At 35.6% G+C, this 20,038-nt stretch overlaps 3 protein-coding genes across 3 annotated transcripts; 1 reads left to right on the top strand and 2 right to left on the bottom strand.

The window, feature by feature from the left end:
* The first annotated feature begins 1,411 nt into the window (after positions 1-1,411).
* LOC112750808 (GDSL esterase/lipase At3g27950) lies at positions 1,412-4,389 on the top strand. Its single transcript, XM_025799665.2, has 5 exons — positions 1,412-2,141; positions 2,720-2,920; positions 3,132-3,304; positions 3,483-3,753; positions 4,059-4,389. The coding sequence occupies exons 1-5, from the start codon at positions 1,874-1,876 to the stop codon at positions 4,292-4,294; spliced, it is 1,149 nt and encodes a 382-aa protein (XP_025655450.1). The 5' UTR covers positions 1,412-1,873; the 3' UTR covers positions 4,295-4,389.
* Positions 4,390-9,590: 5,201 nt separating this feature from the next.
* On the bottom strand, positions 9,591-10,127 carry LOC140179342 (uncharacterized). Its single transcript, XM_072218110.1, has one exon. It carries the CDS (start codon positions 10,125-10,127, stop codon positions 9,591-9,593), a length of 537 nt encoding a protein of 178 aa, XP_072074211.1.
* A 5,446-nt stretch (positions 10,128-15,573) lies between these two features.
* Positions 15,574-19,469, bottom strand: LOC112750807 (protein KINESIN LIGHT CHAIN-RELATED 2). Its single transcript, XM_025799664.3, has 3 exons — positions 19,030-19,469; positions 16,364-18,321; positions 15,574-16,237 (listed from the first exon to the last, which is right to left on the bottom strand). Exons 2-3 carry the CDS (start codon positions 18,286-18,288, stop codon positions 16,024-16,026), a joined length of 2,139 nt encoding a protein of 712 aa, XP_025655449.1. The 5' UTR covers positions 18,289-18,321; positions 19,030-19,469; the 3' UTR covers positions 15,574-16,023.
* Positions 19,470-20,038: the final 569 nt, after the last annotated feature.

Raw genomic sequence — 20,038 nt, 5'->3', positions numbered from 1 at the left:
CACAGATACGACAATCAGCAAAGTGTCCGTGGTGAAAGATTTTTCCAAAAAGCTTATATTCACAAAACATTCTCTCATTCTTTCAAATTGTTAAAGCATCCATGTATTAAGGTAGTGTTTTTTTATAGAGACTAAAATTAAAAATAGAATATTAAAATTTAGTATTGTGTTTAGTAGTAAGAGATCAAAATTAAAATTTTAGTCCAAGCTACAAAATTTTCGCCCCTTCATTATTTTTAAAAAATAAGAAAATAAGTGACTAAAATTTTTCTGTCATAGTGATTAAAATTTTAACAATATTTTTTTTATAATTAATAAATATTCTTTTTTATCTTTATATTAATCTTAAACCAAACAAAATACTAAGATATAATTCTATTGTATACATTTTACACAAGATATAATACAAAAATTTAATTTAATCTTAATTTGCTATCTATTCATCTTAATTTCTCTTCAAAAAATTTACTAAAAGTTCCAAATATACTTTTTCCCATACTAGAAAGCAGACCCTAAAAGTTGTTTGTGCCTTTCCCGTTACTAGATTCTGCGGTCCGGTGTACAAAAAAGAAGATTCCATTTAACCTTTTTGCTCAAAATATTAACCAGCAAAGCATGAAACAAACTAGAAAATTATAATTAATAATGGCCCCTACAATTTTCACATAAGATAAAAAGTGAGGATTCTTATTAGTGTTAGGTTTTTAACATTCGGAATTCGGATGATAAGCAACATATATGTGAAGGTTATGAAAAATCCAATATAAGAAATTTTTACACCTAGTGAAAAATACTGAAAATAATTTTTGTTGTAGACTACATCTTTGTTTTGTTTTGTTTTTTTGCTTTTTATATAATGAGTTTGAATGTTACCTCTACCTTTTTGGTGTCAATAATAAAAAATTAAGACAACCATATAAGCTGAAAAATTTCATGCAAGAAAATCCATTATGGTACAGAATAATTCCAGTTCCAACTGGTCAAAAACTGGTCTTCCATAAACATTTTATTGCTCCATATTCAAGCTTACATGTCAATATATATGTGTATGTTTTGGAAAATTAAAACAAACATCATGATTAATTTGTTTCTTCAAAAGCGTAAAGTTGCAGCAACTGTCGTCTAAACTAACAAAATCAAATTGCCTTCCTAGAAAATCTTGAGTTTGGACGTTCATTGGAAAGTCATATTCATCATCATTATAATAAAGTAATTGAAATGTTGAATTTTTTTTGTTCAATGTGAAGAAAAAAAGAGTAATGCAATTTTCCCATAACATGTCCACCTCGTGGATCAAGTTGCCATTGTGGAAATTATGAATTATTGTTTTTGTGAATAAAAGTGAAAGAGAGCTAGATAGTGACGTGTGATTTCCAAGTAAAAACAATACACAAGATAACTAGATATAGTTATGCAAATTTTTATTTTTGACGTGACATTACTTTTCCTTTTTTTTTTTCATCCCTTGGTACAAAATAAGCATAGACAAGATCGAATCCAGTTATTCTTACAAACTATTTTCACCGTGACATTATATTTATTTATGGAAAAGTCTAGGGCCAGCAACTTTGTTAAATTCTGTCCAGCATATAACCAACAAAGAAAAGTGAAATCTCACACCAATCTCACACCATTAAAACCATCATTGATGGCTATTTAATGGTTACAAATCACAAAAGTTGCTGTCCCCTAACATTCCTCTTTATTTATATAAAAAATAAGGTCATGTCGGTGATATAACATGTTATTTGCAATTATCGCAAGAGTTTCACTGCCTCCTTGGAATTTGAGGAAGCACACTTACATATTAGTGGCAGCCGAGCAAAACACAGAGGACAGAGTACACCTTCCATAAGATAAAAAGCCTTGAACCATGGATTGTAGGAGAACCAAACATGTAACAAGGCATTTGTGTTTGATTCTCTGTGTGTTATCATCATGGTCATTGGTTCAAGAAGCCTTAGGTGGTGGAAACAATAATAAGTGTTGGTTCCCTGCAATATACAACTTTGGGGACTCAAACTCAGACACTGGAGCCGTATCTGCAGCATTCACTAGTGTTCAACCTCCCAATGGTGAAACCTTCTTTGGCACTCTCTCAGGAAGAGCCTCCGATGGCCGTCTCATCATTGATTTCATAAGTAAGCCCATACCACTTCTCATCCCTTCTCAGATTTCATCTTGATAAGTCTTGGGTCAGCTTTACTTTTCTATATGCCTCTATCAAATGTGTGTTTCCTTTTTTAAGTCATTAATCCTTAATTTGTGGGTTGCTAGTTTTATTTAATCAACATAAATCGTAAGAGACTCGATAGATTTAACATCTCAATCCATAATCCATGCAATTAATGTTCGATCTCTCCCTAACCGCTTTAGCCTCAAAGTAGTCTCTAAGATTGGCTGCTTGTACTAAAATAGTTTTTGAAATCTCAATTGCCTCAATTGTGTTCTAAAATTAGCAGAAGTACACTATATTAGAATCTCAATTCTTTTTCAGTAAATAACTCATCACACCATTAAAAACTAATATGGTACATTTTTGCTAGTCTCAAGAGACATAATTGCTGCAATTAGGATCTTGAGAACTATTTTGGTGCACGCGAGACCGAGAGGCTTAACTCCTACTCCTGTTTACTCCGTGATTGGACTTTATAGATGTTGGAAATGTTAAGCATTCCTTTTTGTCATAAATATTTATTTTGGGTATGAATATATGCAGCTGAAGAATTGAAGCTTCCATACGTAAGTGCATATTTGAACTCGGTTGGGTCAAATTATAGGCATGGGGCAAACTTTGCAACAGGAGGTTCTTCAATTCTTCCGGGTGGTTATAGTCCTTTCCATCTTGGCCTTCAAGTTTCTCAGTTCATACAGTTCAAGTCACATACCAACATTCTCTTCAATCAGCTCTCTGACAACGGTTTCATTTTCTCATCCCTATGCCATTTTTCGTTTCATGTTTTATGTCACAATGCCAGTGCCCCTATAAGCATATAACAACAACAAAACCTTCGATAATTATGTCTAAAGGAAATGAAATAAAAACTTTCTTTTTTTTTAAAATGGCAGTAGTAGAATGGTGCTTCGCTATTATGCTAGTGACACTTGTTTATTTATGTTCAATATTCCAGGGACAGATCCACCTTTGAAAAGTGGTCTTCCAAGGCCTGAGGAATTCTCCAAGGCAATATACACCATTGATATTGGACAAAATGACCTTGCCTTTGGAATCCAACATGGTTCAATGGAACAAGTTAGAAGGTCTATTCCTGATATCTTGAGCCAATACTCCCAATCAGCTCAAGTAAGGGAACCATAAATTTAAATATAATTTTATATCAACAAATTATATTAAATCTATTATTATTAGATTATCTTCGTGTAAAGAACACTAACTTCAACTTAATGCATTCAAGTCATTCCCGTTATAGCGATTTGGTTTTTGAGGACTTGAAATTTTGCATTGATTATTATGTTTGTAGCAACTATACAATGAAGGGGCAAGAGTGTTCTGGATTCATAACACAGGTCCAATTGGATGCTTACCATACAGTTACATTTACTATGAGCCTAAGAAGGGTAACATTGATGCAAATGGATGTGTGAAACCACACAATGAGCTTGCTTTGGAATTTAACAGGCAACTCAAGAACCAAGTATTTCAGCTAAGGAAAAAGCTCCCTCTAGCTAAATTCACATATGTTGATGTGTTCAAAGCAAAATACCAACTAATCAGCACTGCAAAGAGCCAAGGTTGTGAAAGAACACTTAATTTAGTAGTATATAGTGTTTCGATTATCTTCAAATTACTAACAAACCACCAAATTTGGCCTTGCAAGATTGACATGTCGACAATATGGTACCCGAAAGATATATTTTGTTTAATCAATTCCCCTAAGCCGATTCGGCCCAATTGTCAATGAAGTATATCTTTTGGGTATCATGGGTTAATATTCTTCTTTTAAGAACTGAACTTTCAGCATTTCAATTTTTTAAGGGCTAAATAGACAGTTCACTCTATGTTTAAAGTTTAACTTTTGTTCTTGCTTTTGTGGCAGGTTTTGTTCCTCCATTAGAGTTCTGTTGTGGTAGCTTCTATGGTTACCATATAAATTGTGGGAAGAAAGCTGTAGTAAATGGCACAGTTTATGGGAATCCATGCAAAAATCCTTCTCAACATGTTAGTTGGGATGGCATACATTACTCTCAAGCAGCAAATCAATGGGTTGCTAAACGCATTCTCTATGGCTCCTTCTCTGATCCACCAATTCCAATTGGGCAGGCTTGTTTCTGAGTTATACCCGATTTAATCTGGTTAATATTATTTGAGTCCTACGTATTATGTGGATTTTCAAGTTGGTAGGCTAATAAAGAAGTTTCTAAGGTTTACGAGGAGTGGCAAACGGTCCTAAATTTGTCGGGTTGACCTGCGTAACTTGCTAAAAAAGACGGGTTAGGTTGAAATCTGAAACCGCTATACTTAACCGCACTACTTAAACCGTGGATTTTGGCGTGGCGGGACGGGACGGAACGAGTTTTTCTGGTGGGTCTAGTATTTTTTTGGTCTGGGACGTTTTTGCAAAAAATTTAGTTTATGATTATATTTATTATATATTTATAATTATAAAAATTTTAATACGTGTGAATTTAAAAATTATAAATTTATCAAAATAATTATAAAATTATATATATTATTTAACATTTAATAATAAAAAAAGAAAAATTTGGCAGACTTACCGTTTTAGGACTGCCTCCTTAGACAGTGTGTCAGCCCATCAGAAGACAGATTTTAGTAGAGTGGGGGAAACTTTTCCATTTACGTTCCAATTACGATTAGTTAAACTATTAAGGAGTTGTTCATACCAAAAAAAAAAAAAAAACTATTGAGGAGTTGTGCAAATGAGTAAAAGCATATATCATAATTTACGTAAGAAATAAGAAAAAGCAAATGTAACTTTAATATTTGGAAATGTCAATTATTGTTAAGTCATTGTAATGGTTTAATTTGTTCAGTCAAATTTTTGAACAGTTGCATTCATTTTTTATGGCGAAAGCTAGCGCACTCCAAGTAAAGTAGAGAGTGCAGCACTCTTTAAAAGTTAACCTACTGTCAAAAGTTATTTTGTTATGGATTGAACAAACAAATTGACAACAAAAAATTAATTCCCTCAATCAATAGAACGACCTTTACACCACAAAAGTACTCAGAAAAAATTGATCGAATTCTTCTATTACTTTATTATTGTATATCTTCAAGCATCTTCACTGTTTTATTTGCTAGCGATGCTTCCTCCTATCTGTGACTGTTGCTGGTTGGCTAACTCCAAACGCAAAATTCGATTCTGTAAAAGAATTTCGGTCTCTATGAAGGCGCCATGATTCTCAGATGACGACGCAGTCAAAGCACAAAATACATGGCAGATACAACAAAGTCCATTATCTTTTATTTCAAATTATTCTAAACATGTATGTAATAGGATGAAAAATTAAAATACAATTATATTTAAACAATTATTTATATTATCTTTTTATTAATTTATTCAAAAAATAATTAAACTTTGAAGTTAATTAGTATAAAAATTACAGATATAAAACTAAAAAAATTCTTATTTGTATAAGAATAAGCCTTATAAATAATTATTCTATTTAATATATAATTAAAAGTATTTTTTTATTAAAATTTTTTTGTTGTCATAGTATTTAAAGCAAAGAAAAGAAAATATTATTTTAAAAAAACTAATAATATATTTTTAATAATATTCTTAATACAAAATAATATATTTTAAATATAGTAAAGTAACATATTTCAATAAAAAAATTGTTAATAAAAAAATTATATAAATATTTTTTTATATGAATTTTTTTATTAAACTTCTTTTTCTTTTGCAAAAACAATTATAATATCATCCAAATTTGATAAAAATAAACTTAAATATTTGACTTTATTTTCTATTTGGTTCGAATTTGGTCAGTAATAAAATATAACATATATAAATTAGGATCATACAATATAGATTATTTAACATAACCTACCTTATCATATATATGAGTGTACAAGATGTCTCTGGTACAGGTTGAGAGATGGATCGAGAACTTGCGGGTTGAGGCAGATGCCGGATCACTTGCCTGGAGCAATGGGGGATGGTACCTGCAAAGACACTCCGACGCTCAAGTCAGAATGGATCTAAGAGGTAGAAGGTGTGAGGAATGAATGAATACCTGGAGGGACCTGGGTCCTCTATTTATAGGTGATGATGAATATCTTATCTTATCTTATTTGACTAAGATAAGGGAGACGTTTGAATTATCTTATCTTATCTTACTTGACTAAGATAAGGGAGACGTTTGAATTCGAAAGTTGGTTAGGAGCTCTAGTGGGTCGGTTCCGGGCCTTCTAGAAGGACGAAGTGGGTCAGACCCGGTAACTGGGTTCGGGACCGTTCTGGGTATAGGATCCGTGGGCCAGATCCGTAACAGTTGCCCCCGGAGCGAGAGAGTGAGGGTGCTCGGTCTCATCGCTGGAGGAACCTTTTCCTTGCCGTTGTGGTTTGGCAAGGAGATCGTTGTTTGGTTTTTCCGGTCGAGGTCGACGATTTGGGGAGTTTCTGGCCGTTTCATGGTCAGGCGAGGAGTGCGTTGTTTGGGCGTTTCATCACATGCCGGGTTTGATGACCGTAACAGTTGTCCCCGGAGCATGAGAGTATACTTTCTTGGTCTCAGTGCTAAGTTGTTGGAGAGTCCGATCCTCTGTAGTTTGGGAGACTGTGAGGGGCCTGAAAAAGGCGTGACGTCATTCTGCACCAATTGGTAGGATGATGTTGGTCAGTCTGGCTTTCTGCAAGTCGGAAGACCGTCCTCATGCTTGTTTTATGTGGCCTTTTTTTTTGCCGTTATTGTGAACTTATTTTAGACCTCTTAGTGGGCGATTTCAAGACTTTGTTTATTTAGCTTATTTGGATTTCCGTTTTGTTGGCTTTGCGAGTGATCGATTCATGAGTCACTATTTTTGTTATTTGGATATCCGTTTTGTTATTTGGATATCCGTTATGTTGGCCTCAGGGTGATCGATCCATGGGTAGCTGTTTACTTATTTGGATATCCGTTCTGTTATTTGGATATCAGTTATGTTGGCCTCGGGGTGATCGATTCTAGGCCGCCATTTTTTGTTATTTGGATACCCGTTTTGTTATTTGGATATCCGTTCTGTTGGCATTGGGGTAATTGATCCCTGAGTAGCCGTTTACTTATTTGGATATCCGTTTTGTTGTTTGGATATCCGTTTTATTGGCCTCGGGGTGATCGATTCCCGAGTAGCCGTTTACTTTTTTGGATATCCGTTTTGTTGTTTGGATATCCGTTTTATTGGCCTCGGTTTGATCGATTCCCGAGTAGCCGTTTACTTATTTGGATATCCGTTTTGTTGTTTGGATATCCGTTTTATTGGCCTCGGGGTAATCGATTCCCGTGTAGCCGTTTACTTATTTGGATATCCGTTTTGTTATTTGGATATCCGTTTTGTGGACTCAGGGTGATCGATTTCCGGGTAGCCGTTCACTTATTTGGATATCCGTTTTATTATTTTGATATCCGTTTTGTTGGCCTCGGGGTAATCAATTCCCATGTAGCCGTTTACTTATTTAGATATCCGTTTTGTTATTTGGATATCCGTTTTATTGGCTTCGAGGTAATCGATTCCCGGATAGCCGCGTCTGGTTCGTGCCGTTGGACGGGGCAATGCTTTTGAAAAAATGAATTCTATTTATGGTTTGGGCCTCGTTAAAACCTCCCAATGTGGGTAGGAAAGAGTGCCCAGTAAGAAAATATACGAATTCTGCACCAATTGGTAGGATGATGTTGGTCAGTCTGGCTTTCTGCAAGTTGGAAGACCGTCCTCATGCTTGTTTTATGTGGCCTTTTTTTTTGCCGTTATTGTGAACTTATTTTAGACCTCTTAGTGGGCGATTTCAAGACTTTGTTTATTTAGCTTATTTGGATTTCCGTTTTGTTGGCTTTGCATGACTTAAGCAATAAATGCAAGTAAAAAAGGCAAAATATAAAGGGTAAAGAGATAGTCTTAAACGACCTCGATCTTGTTGCTTTGGAAGGATGTTTCTACATATAGTAGCACCGTAAGTTGGTGGAATTTTAGGATCTTGGAAGCTTGGTCCCGTCTAGTCTTTCGAGCATGTAGGCTCTTTTTTCGATTACCGTCTTGATTTGGTAGGGACCCTCCAAGTTGGGTGTGAGCATCCCTTCTCCGCGAGTGGGTGGACCGATATTATTTTGTCGTAAGACGAGGTCTCCTGGTCCAAAGTCTCATCGTATGCTGCCATTGTACCTTAGACTTATTCTTTGTTTTAGGGCTAGCTCCCGTAGGTGTGCTATGCTCCTGACCTTGTCTGCAAGGTCCCACTCTGCTTCTTTGTCGTTTTCTCGTACGGTTCTGCGTGGACTTTGGTCTTGGCGTGCATCGAGGTCGACGAGGAAGATGCCTGACGTATCTCGGGATCTCTTGCGGAGGGTCGAACCGGTGTTCTCACACTCTACCACGACTTCCCGGTCTTCGTGTATTGTGCCGATAGTGCCGTCATCGGCTTGGAACTTCATGAGTAAGAATTTGGTGAAGATGACCACCGAGAGGTTGTTAATGGTCTTTCTCCCTAGGATGATGTTTGTAGGTGGTGGAATTCTTGAGGATGACAAATTCGGAGAGGATGGTCTTTCTTTGGTTCCCGGCTCCGATGGTGATGGGAAGTGTGATGGTGCCGTTCGTTTGAAGGAAGTTATCCTCGAGCCCGGTTACCCCATTATGGTGGGTTTGTTTCGGAGCCCGAGTTTGTCGAAGGCTCCCCTGAAGAGGATGTTGGAATCTGCTCCTGTGTCGAGCAGTATTCTTCTGACCAGCTCGGTTCCTATCTTTGCGGAGATAACGAAGGGGGCATCTTTCGTCGAGGTGTCGTATTGGCAGTCCTCGGGAGAGAATGTTATCGCATTATTGGTGATGATTGTCGGGGTTTAGTTTCTGATTGCCAGGACCTTGAGGTCCTTTTTTAGTGCCGATTTCGACTTTTCCGGCTTATCCTTGCTTGTTATGACGTTGACGACTATGGTCGGGTCTGTTTCCAGACTTTTCCGGGGGGCTTGTCTTTGTGTCCTTGGGTTGTGTCCTTCCCTCTCTGGGGATCTGTGTCTTTCTGTGCGCTTCGGTACCCTGATGATTTTGGAAAACTCGGGGAGTTTGCCGTCTCGTATGGCTTGCTCGAGGGCGTCTTTTAGGTCGAAACAATCTTGTGTCCTGTGTCCGCATCCTCGGTGGTAGTCGCAGTACAGGGTCTTGTTGCCGCCCGTTTTTTCTTTGAGTTGTCGGGCCCTCGAGAGAATACCTTGATCGGCTATTTGGTGGTATATCTCGGTGATCGGGGCCGTCAGAGGTGTGTAGTTAGGGAATTTTCTGATTCTGGGGGGTTGGTTTACATTTGCTGGTTTGGGATGTTCTTTATGATTTTCTCTTGGTGGGGGGTTATTTCGAGGTGCCGTGCTGTCGTGTCGTGTGTTGCCGTGCTGCCGTTTATTGGCGGCTACGACTTGGCTTACTTCCTTGTCGTTTTGTACTCCTTTGCGACGCTCTGGATCTCGTGCATGGTCCACATTGGTCTGGTAGTTAGGTGTTTCCGGAAGTCTTCATTCATGAGCCCGTTAGTTAGGCAAAGGCTTGCGACTGAGTCTGTCAGTCCGTCGACCGTTAAACATTCATCGTTGAAGCGATCGAGGTATTTTCTCGTGGACTCGTCTCGTCTCTGGGTGACTCCCAATAATCTGATAGGGTGTTTAGCTTTGGTGATTCTGGTGGTGAATTGGGCCATGAACTTCCGTGATATATCGTGGAAGCCAGTTATGAATCCGTTGGGGAGGGCGTTGAACCATTTAATCGCTGGCCCGGCTAGGGTTACCGGGAAGGCCCTACCTCGGACCGCGTCAGCGGCCCCTTCCAGGTTCATCCTGACCTTGAAGGCCGTTAGGTGCTCCTGGGAGTCCTTGGTTCTGTCGTACTTCATATCTGTAGGTTTGTCGAAGCCTTTAGGAAGTTTTTCTTTCAAGATTCTTTCAGTGAAGGGAGTGGCTCCCATTATCACGTGGTCACTTCTTGTGCATTTGGCCTCTCGATGTCATCGGTCGTCGTCCGTGTCACGTTGATGAGCCGGGTTGCGTGAGACGCTGTGATAATACCTTTTGCCGTGTCGTCGTTCAGGCATCTTGTCGTGTCCGTGGTCACGGGAGATGCTACGATTGTATCTCTTGGCATGTCGCCGTTCTGGCGATCCGCCGTGCCTGGTTTCATGGCGAGATCTTGATCTGGAGGTTGCGTGACTTCCGTTTTTGACATTGTGCTTTTCTTTGGGTGTAAGTCGGCCTTTGAGGTCTTGCACCCTGAGGCACAGCTCTTGGATTATCTAGACCGCCTTCTCTCCTAGGCCGTTGGGTGGCCGGGCTTCAGTGGGAGGATGGTTGTCCTCTCTTGGTTGTTGCTGGGTTGAGGTTAGTTGGTGATGTGCCGTGCTTATTATCCTCCCGTGGGTTAGGAGTGTTATCTTGGAGTTCGGGAGTTGGGTGTGTGGAGGATTGCTCCTCGAGGTTCTCCGTCATGCCGCCACAATTTGGCTGTCCCCCGCATCTGTGGAAGAACCTTGAGAACTTTCTTGATCTCTTGGCTCCTGAGAGGTCTGAGCTTGGCCACGGTGGTAGCGTTTAAGGAGGTCGTTCATGATGAGCTTCCTTATGAATTTTCAGTAAGGTCTGAAGGGAGATCATGGCGACAGAGTTGTCATAGGTGAGGCGGCGGATGGCAGAGGTTTGGAACCTGGTGTTGAAGGAGGTGACCTCGTAGGTTTGGAGGAAAAGCTTGAAAAGTTCAAAAGAAGAAGCAACCACGGTGGGCATGGAGCCAAAATAGAGGGAGAAGATGGGGCGATGGCACTTGGAGAGACGGATGAGGGAGTGGTGAATGAGAGGGTCTAAGAGGTGGAGGTGTCCCACTAAAGGGAGGTGAGACTTTGGGCTCAGAGGATTTGGAATTTCACCATTGGAGTAGGGCGAGGGTGCATAAAGAGTGTTATCACTAAGAAGGTAATTGCAAGTAACATTGTTCCTTTGGGATTTCGCCGTTGGAATAGGGCGAAGGTATGTTATCGCTACAAAGGTGATGTAAGTTAAGGAAACATTATTCCTTTGGGATTTCGCCGCTTTGGGATTTCGCTGTTGGAGTAGGGCAAAGGTGTGTTATCCCTGTAAAGGTGATGCAAGTTAAGGAAACATTATTCCTTTGGGATTTCGCTGTTGGAGTAGGGCGAAAGGGTGCATAAACATGCAAAGGTAATGCAAGTTAAGGAAACATTATTCCTTTGGAATTTCGCCGTTGGAGTAGGGCGAAGGTATGTTATCCCTGCAAAGGTGATGCAAGTTAAGGAAACATTATTCCTTTGGGATTTCGCCATTGGAGTAAGGCGAAAGGGTGCATAAACCTGCAAAGGTGATGCAAGTTAAGGAAACATTATTTCTTTTTGCTCTCAGTTACACGCAAGAAATCTGAGTTTGATGATTGCTCTTCTGGGTTATCCGCCATGCCACCACAACATTGCAAAGTCCCCACAGACGGCGCCAATGTACAAGATGTCTCTGGTACGGGTTGAGAGATGGATCGAGAACTTGCGGGTTGAGGCAGATGCCGGATCACTTGCTTGGAGCAATGGGGGATGGTACCTGCAAAGACACTCCGATGCTCAAGTCAGAATGGATCTAAGAGGTAGAAGGTGTGAGGAATGAATGAATACCTGGAGGGACCTGGGTCCTCTATTTATAGGTGATGATGAATATCTTATCTTATCTTATTTGGCTAAGATAAGGGAGACGTTTGAGTTATCTTATCTTATCTTATCTTACTTGACTAAGATAAGGGAGACGTTTGAATTCGAAAGTTGGTTAGGAGCTCTAGTGGGTCGGTTCCGGGCCTTCTAGAAGGACGAAGTGGGTCAGACCCGGTAACCGGGTTCGGAACCGTTCTGAGTATAGGATCCGTGGGCCGGATCCGTAACAATGAGTATATGAATTTATTACATAAAATATTTAAAATATAGATCTTGTGAAAAACGATTTTGACAAACAAATGTATTGTGTGAAAAAAAACCAATACTAATTCTCATATTTTTGTTTGCTTTTTACGTTGTATATATGCTTTTTAAATTAAATTTATATAATATAAACTCTTTTATCATTCTATTCATATTTAAAATTTTGTTTCACACAAAATAAAATTATATATATATATATATATATATATATTAATTAAATTTATATAACAAAATTTTTTATCATTGTGTTTATATTTAATATTATATACATAATATGTATTTAATATTTTTTTTTTGAGATTCTAATATATCTTTTTTTTTCTAGATTTAGTACTTGGATTTTTAACTTATTTTTCATGTATTGTTTATTTTAATTCTAAAGCCCAGTAACTTTTTTTTTGTACACATGTTATTTTTAATATTTATATACTATTTTTTATTATGGACTTCAGCCAGTATCTAAAACTTACAAAAAAGTCTAAAACTTATAAGAAAAAATAGTTAACTTGATTAACATGTTATCTTTTTAAATCCAGACCATTCAAATAAAATATAATAAATGAAGAGTTTAGATTTAACGAATTAATAAGGTGTGCAGCACTCTATTCTTAGCAAGGAGTGTTTAAAGATGAGCCATTTTTTATGTGTAGTTAATATTATTAAATTTATGTTAAAGAATACTTTAAGAATATTAGTTAAAGAAATTTTTAAAAATTTAAAAATATTTAGGGTAATTGATACCACTAGATCAATTGTTCTCTAATATTATGCTAATTGTCCTAAAAAATAAAAGTGCTACATAGATGTTCGAATTTACATTAAAATTATGTAAAATCGAAGCTATTAAATTCAATTTACATGGAATAAATGTAATTTCGATTTACCAAGATCAAAATGTAATGGCAAGTAAATCAAGTTTATTTACTTGAATATATATATGGGAATAAATCGAATTTAGTAAGTTGATTTATGCATCACTTATATAAATACGGAAAACAACAAACTCTCATCAAAGTGAGACTCACAATAGCTAATAAAAATAGTTTTCTAGTTATTGGGCACTACAAATAATTTTCTAGTTATTGTGCACTACAGAAGGAATGGTAGAATGATTTAAAAATAAAACAATCTAATAAATATTGAAAGCCAATTAATTTAAAAACGTGATTTAAAAAATAAATTCTTCTCATAATGATATAATTTATGATATGAAAAATACTTTTTAGAAAAATTATTTTAATACTTGACTTCTAAATACCGAATTATTCATTTAAATAGTTAAATTTTCATCTAACTTAATATAATAAAGGAATAATGCTACACATATAAGTCTTTTTATTAACAACAATACTAGGGAACCAAGAGGGTACCAGCCAAAAATCAGCCAAATGTCCTCTGCGTGGATGGTGTTTATGCTAGGCATTAGGATGTTTCTTCTACTAAGTATCAGAATATTTCTTTTTCATACTAAATGGATGTTCTTTTATATATTTTATAAATTTTTTTATATACTAAGAATTGGGATTGTTGGAAGTTCCGTGATCCCCGCCCCTATTTCTCCAACGTATCATTCAGAATTTTAATTTGGGGTGAGAAGCAATTAATATCAAATATTATAAATTAAAAACAAATAAAATTAATTAAATATAATTATAAATTAGTTAAGTTGTTTGCTTTTTGGCTGATCAACTCTTGGTTCCATATACTTTTCCTTTTACTAATCAAGTTCAATCAATAAAAATTAGTTATGGATAGCATTATTCTAAATCTTATTATTTAACTTGGTTAAACTTAATTTATAAAAGGACTTAAATAACTTTATAATAAAGTAGGTTTAAACTTTATTATTATAATTATTACTACTATTATTATTATAATATTATATATTCTCTTATTGTAAATAATTATTTATTTTGTAACGAGTACAACTAAAATTTTAATAACAATATTAAATTAAATATTTTTATAAAGTTTAAATTTTTTTTATTGTAAGCATGTTTTGTAATTATTGTAAATAATTTCATAAAATTTAAAAATTACTTAAAAGATGTTTTGAGTATTATAAAAATTTGTAATATACTCGATATCTTTGTAGTGCACAAGAACTAAAAAATTATTTTCACTAGCTCTTGTGAGCCTCACTTTGACAAGAATTTAACGTTTTGTTCGTATTTGTATTTATATTATTATATAAGTGATGTACATAGATAATCTATTACGTTATCCCAATATATATATAAATCCAATAATCCCAATATATATATAAGAGTAAAGTATCGTTTTTGTCCCTAACGTTTGGGGTAAATTCTATTTGTGTCTCTAACGTTTAAATCGTCCTATTTGTATTCTTAACGTTTATAAAAGTGATTCAATGTTATCATACTATCAATTATACTAACAAATCAGATTATATTTTTCAATTATTCTCACTTGAATGTATTCATTCTCAATTAGAACTCACTTGGATGTGTTCAATTTTAATATTATACCCATTATTTGTGTTTAGATTCAATTATGTCCCTAAAAAAGTGAATTATGTAAATGTTGTAGGAATTAGTTTCAACATTTGATGAGCTATTTTTCGGAGTAGATCATCGATTCTATCCCAGACATTTGTATTCTAATTTCAAGAAGATATTTTTAAAACTCAAACTAAAGCACTCATAATGTGTAATTGATGGCAGGATAACATTGAATCACTTTTTCAAACGTTAGGAATACAAATAGGACAATTTAAACGTTAGATAGACAAATAAGATTTACCTCAAATGTTGAGGACAAAAACTATACTTTACTCTATATATAAATCCAATAATGTAGCTTCGATTTACGTTAATGTATTCAAGTAAATCAACCCTAATAACTTTTATTTTCGTGCCACTATGCTCCTTTCTAGGTAAATCGAAGCTAATTCATTTGATTTACACATACTCCTTGTAAATCGAATCCAATAATTTCGATTTACATAATTTCTATATAAATTCGGACATGCATATAACACTTTTGTTTTTAGTATAATTACAGAATATTAGAAAGCATTTGATTTAGTGGTGTCAATTACCCAAATATTTAAAACCTTGATAAATGTTCTTGGAGAACTGGCTAATAAAACTCATTGAATAAATGTCAAAATCCCAACTACCGGTCAAGACATGAGGAGCAGTTATAGTTTATACCCTAAGTAAATTCCATGATTCACTTGAAAAAATTACATCAAGTGTTTGATATATTATTATATTTGTTTTTGTTTGACCTATGATGTCACTTAGGAGTTAAGACTTAAAGACAATCACTTTCCAGTTAGAAGTATCATGTCATTTTCATGTATGTCATATTCATAAGATAATGACTATGACATGAAAACAAATAAAAATATTATATGGTAGCATCTCCAAACGCAGTAAGAAGCGACTGAATTTTCTAATACAGCATTAGGTATACCAGCATATAGAAAATTAAGTTCCACCTTACATTTCTTTGCATAGAAAAATTGAACTTTCAACCATTTTATAAAGTCAGTTATACAAATAAGAATATATGAATACAGATAAATTTCCTGTGCACTATAGAAAATACAAATACAAAAGCAACTTCTGTGAAAATGCTTGAGCAATGAACAAATTTGGAAAGTGGAGCATATTTCCACTTTGTTATTGTTCGGTTTCTTTGTTGATCGTATATGCGAGAGAAATGTTATGTGTACTCGTGTCTTTTGTTTCGTATACTAAGCCGACACACATATTTCCACACTTCATCTGAGGATGAAAGAATGTGTGTAAACTCAGTATATGAAATAAAAAAGGTACAAATAACACATTTTTATCCGAGAACAGTGATAAAAATAAAGCAAACCACTAATTTCAATACGTTATATAATATATACAGCTTCATGCATGATTTATACCTTGATGAAATTTTCTTTTATGAGGTGTGAGTTTGCATCAAGAAGAGTTTCCAGTGACCTCCTTGTTTTCCTGTTCCGAGCCCTTCCTGCTTCTTTTAATAACTCTGCCAACCTACGCTTCTCATCATCCACATCAGGATTTGCTGTTCCAAGCTTCTCTTCTCTCATTCCAACTACATATTCCAAAATCTCAATGGCATCATCCACTCTGCAAAATCATCAGATAAACAAGTATTAATACTTAATAATTAAGGCCTGAAAATTATGTCCACATTCTTAAAACTATAATGTATTTGCATAAGGTTAAGAAATTGAGAAAATCATGAATATGTACCTGCCCATTGCATCATAGGTTCCTGCAAGATTGCTATAGACACCTAAGGTGTCTGGATGATATGGACCATACTCTTTTTCCAATATTGTCCTAGCCTCTTCAAACAAATCCGCGGCTTCATTTATAGCATAACGCTGCACGCAAGCAAGCCCCATTTGGTTCAAAGCAATCCCAAACAAAGCTGATTTCTTCTCTCCGCTTGCGCGAAACTTGGCAATGGAACTCTTAAAGATGTTATAGGAATCAGCATAGTTCCCTAGCATGTAATACATTACCCCCATCTGTGCCTCAATCCCTGCAACAGTGCTTTGTTGTCCAGGTGCATTACCATATATCTTCAAAGCCTTCTTCAAAAGCTTCAACCCTTTCTCCAAATCATTCATTGATTGGTATATCGCGGCAACATCAATCAAACCACTAGCAATGTCTTCTGAGGGGATCCCTGGTTTGATCTTCCCATAGATTCTCAGCGCATTTTCGCAGTAAGATTTTGATTCCTTGAACTTTCCTATCTTGTTATACAGGTCGGCTAACCGGACATAAACTGAACCAACCGTCGGATGGTTCTCTCCTTTGGTTGATTTGAACACAGTAAGTGCCTTTTGATAAGAGAATACCGCCTCATCATAGCGCGCCAAAGAGAGATACGCGTCACCAATGCTGCAATCAATGGTGGCAACATCTACTTCATGGCCATTTGCTGACATAGCCATGCTTGCAAGAACATAGTGCTCGAGTGCAGCCTCATAGTCACCCTTTGAATCACAAATAAGCCCCATTAGTCTTCTATCGGCCGCTTCCTCAAGTGAATCTGGTGAACTGTTTCCCTTGTGAATTTCAAGAGCTGTCTGACAAATCTTCTCAGCCTCATCAAACTGCAATGCCTGAACATGCGCCTCGGCTACATACCGGCATGTCTCACCATATCTTGGATCCGTTTCCCCCAGGATTTGCCCTTGAATTTCTAGGCCTGCTGTGTAAAACAGCAGAGAATTCTCAATCTGACCCATTATTGCATAAGTATCACCCAATTGCATGCAACCTGCAAATTTTGCTAGTGCATGATCCTGGCCATCCTCCAAAACCGGAATTTCAATCGAACGCTCAAGAATTGGAATGGCCTCATTGTACTGTCCCATATTACAGTATATTGATGCCAAGACATGGAGGCACATAACCATTTCCAAACTTGGTTTTCCATCAATAGCACAAGTCTCAAATGATTTCAAGGCTCTAAGAGCCAAATCAAGAGCCTTCCTTGGATTCTCACCCGAAGCAATCAAATCCCTTGTTTGCTTAAGCAAGAAAGGTCCCAATTCTGGATTATCTAAACCAGAAGCAAGAGGATCCTCAATCCCCTTCATTAAACCAAGACTCTTGTACCTCCTCATATGGTAAAGACCATTTGATTTTCTAGCACCCCTCTCCTTCTTGGACGGCCTCTCGCGCAATTTCTTGCTTCCTCGAGTCGATTTTTCTGATTCTTCAATGACCTTTGAGTTTGGTGAGAGGTTATTTTCCTTCTTTGTGGATTCATTACCACTAACATTGCCATTGCCATTGGAATCCTCATTGTTCTCTCTGACAACCTTCTTTGTGATGTCCAAACCTGCAATGTCACCAACAAGATGGCAAAGCTCTGAATCAATCCTTGACTCTTCTCCATACGAGAAGAAACTAGCTCTGGATGGTGAGTGATCGGAGCTTCGCATCTCGCAGACATTGTGATACAATTGCTCAATGGAGGTGTCCACCACACCATCGATGGCCAAATCAATTGAGTCACTTTGAATGCTCCTTGGACTCAGCGTGCTCCTTGGAGATGCTTGTTGATTGTTGAAATTTTCCTTGTGGGGTGTGTAACTCCCACTATGTTCTTCTTTTGCACTATTTACATGTAACTCATCCATTGCTAACCCAGGCATTTGAAGAACAATTCAATCAGCACTCAACTTAATCTGCCATGAACAAAAATCAATGAATAACAATGTTTTGATTTATATTCACTATCAGTTATATGTCATCACAGTAGCAAAAGTAATTATATTTTACAACAACACTTTGATTGGATGACAGAGTATGCAATTTTATATTGTCCCTACATTAAAATTAAACTCAAATATATAGATAAAAAAATTCTTCAAATTTTAGAATAGGAAAACAAGAAACAAAAATCTGAAGAAGAAATCAGAATAAGCTTTGCGACATTATTACATTTACTTACATACATTGATTTTTTGAGAACTGAATAAAAAAAAAAAAAAATCAAGAGCCAAGTACTCACTTCACAGATAGAGAGACAGGAAGAGAGAAAGGCTTCAAAATCAACCATTGATTACTTGTTATGGAATTTAGAACAAAATTAAAAAAATTGTGTAAGAAGAAAGGACAAAAAAACAGAAAAGGGAAAAAGATAAATGAATCAAACTTTAGAATCAATCACAACACAGAAAAGGAAAAAAAAGAAGCCAACAGCAATTAAAATAAATTTAATTGATTGCGTGACATTGTTTCTTCTGAGATTCTCCACTAACATTACAACACAAGAACAAAAGCGCTTCTGAAATTCCATTCTCAGCATTGATAAACAAAACCCAATACACAAAAGCAACGATAAATAGAAAACATATTGTAATGATCAATGAACATAGGGGTTTTAGTGTTACCTTTATTACTCTCTGAAGAAAAAAGAGGCAAAACCTTATTTACAAGATGAAGAGAAATGAGGTCAATGTGGAATATACATAGCTGGTATGATTTGTAATGGTAAGCATTTATATATACACATGTGGGGGTATTGAAGAAGACGAAGAAGAGAGTATGTGGCAGTTACTGGGAGTTTTGGGAAGATTGGGAGGGTATAATTGGAATTGAAAGTGACATTATTGAGATTTTCTAGATAACATCATGTGTTGTGCTTGCAGAGCATGGAGTTGGAATGCTGAAGCAACACCAGGAAGTTGACCACTCTCCCACTCTTTCTTTCCCTCTTCAACGTCAACTGTTTCATTATTATTATTATTATCTTTTTCCTTTTTTCAAATTTGCTTTTTCCCAAGGTAAATTTCTTTAGAAACTTTCCATTATTCATTATATGAATTTTAGTGCCGGTACATTTAGTTAAGATAGTATATAAATAATAAAGATGCCTTTGGTATGCATTTTATATATATATATATATATATATATCGTAGTTTTTTAGTTTAAAGATACATAAGTTTTTAATTAATTAAAAAAAATTTATATATTATGTATATTAAAAGTACATGTTAAAATTACAAAATAAAAATTTTTTTATTGAAAATATAAAAAGAATAATATTATATATCTAAGTCTTTTATGTTAAGTAAGTCTAATCAAGTTGGTCTAATATTAACAAAAATTAATTATGAATAACACTACTCCAAATTTTATTGTTTAACTTGATTAAACTCAACTCATAAAAAAATTTAGTTGTGTAGTATTATTCATATAAAAATTTTAAATTTTCAATACATTTATTTTGTATTCATTAAATAAAAACATTTAAAATTTTTTGCTAGTGGTAAGCTTATTATGTGCCCTTACAGTACATGTTTGCTAAACCCAATTAAAAATACAAAAATGTCTCTTATTTTTTAAAATGTAAAATATTTAAATTTCTTTGTCTAAAATATATTAGGATAAATAAATTTT

The sequence above is a fragment of the Arachis hypogaea genome, chromosome 15 (genome assembly GCF_003086295.3).
Source record: "Arachis hypogaea cultivar Tifrunner chromosome 15, arahy.Tifrunner.gnm2.J5K5, whole genome shotgun sequence".
Taxonomy (NCBI): Eukaryota; Viridiplantae; Streptophyta; class Magnoliopsida; order Fabales; family Fabaceae; genus Arachis; species Arachis hypogaea.
Note: the sequence above shows the minus strand (reverse complement) of the source record. Positions and strands in the feature narration are given on the sequence as shown.

Coding starts and splice junctions, on each gene's coding strand:
- LOC112750808 (XM_025799665.2), top strand. CDS start 1,874: ATGGATTGTAGGAGAACCAAACATGTAACAAGGCATTTGTGTTTGATT. Junction 3,305..3,482: donor AATACTCCCAATCAGCTCAA/GTAAGGGAACCA, acceptor TTATGTTTGTAG/CAACTATACAATGAAGGGGC. Junction 3,754..4,058: donor CAGCACTGCAAAGAGCCAAG/GTTGTGAAAGAA, acceptor CTTTTGTGGCAG/GTTTTGTTCCTCCATTAGAG.
- LOC140179342 (XM_072218110.1), bottom strand. CDS start 10,127: ATGGGAGCCACTCCCTTCACTGAAAGAATCTTGAAAGAAAAACTTCCT.
- LOC112750807 (XM_025799664.3), bottom strand. CDS start 18,288: ATGCCTGGGTTAGCAATGGATGAGTTACATGTAAATAGTGCAAAAGAA. Junction 16,238..16,363: donor ACCTATGATGCAATGGGCAG/GTACATATTCAT, acceptor ATGATTTTGCAG/AGTGGATGATGCCATTGAGA.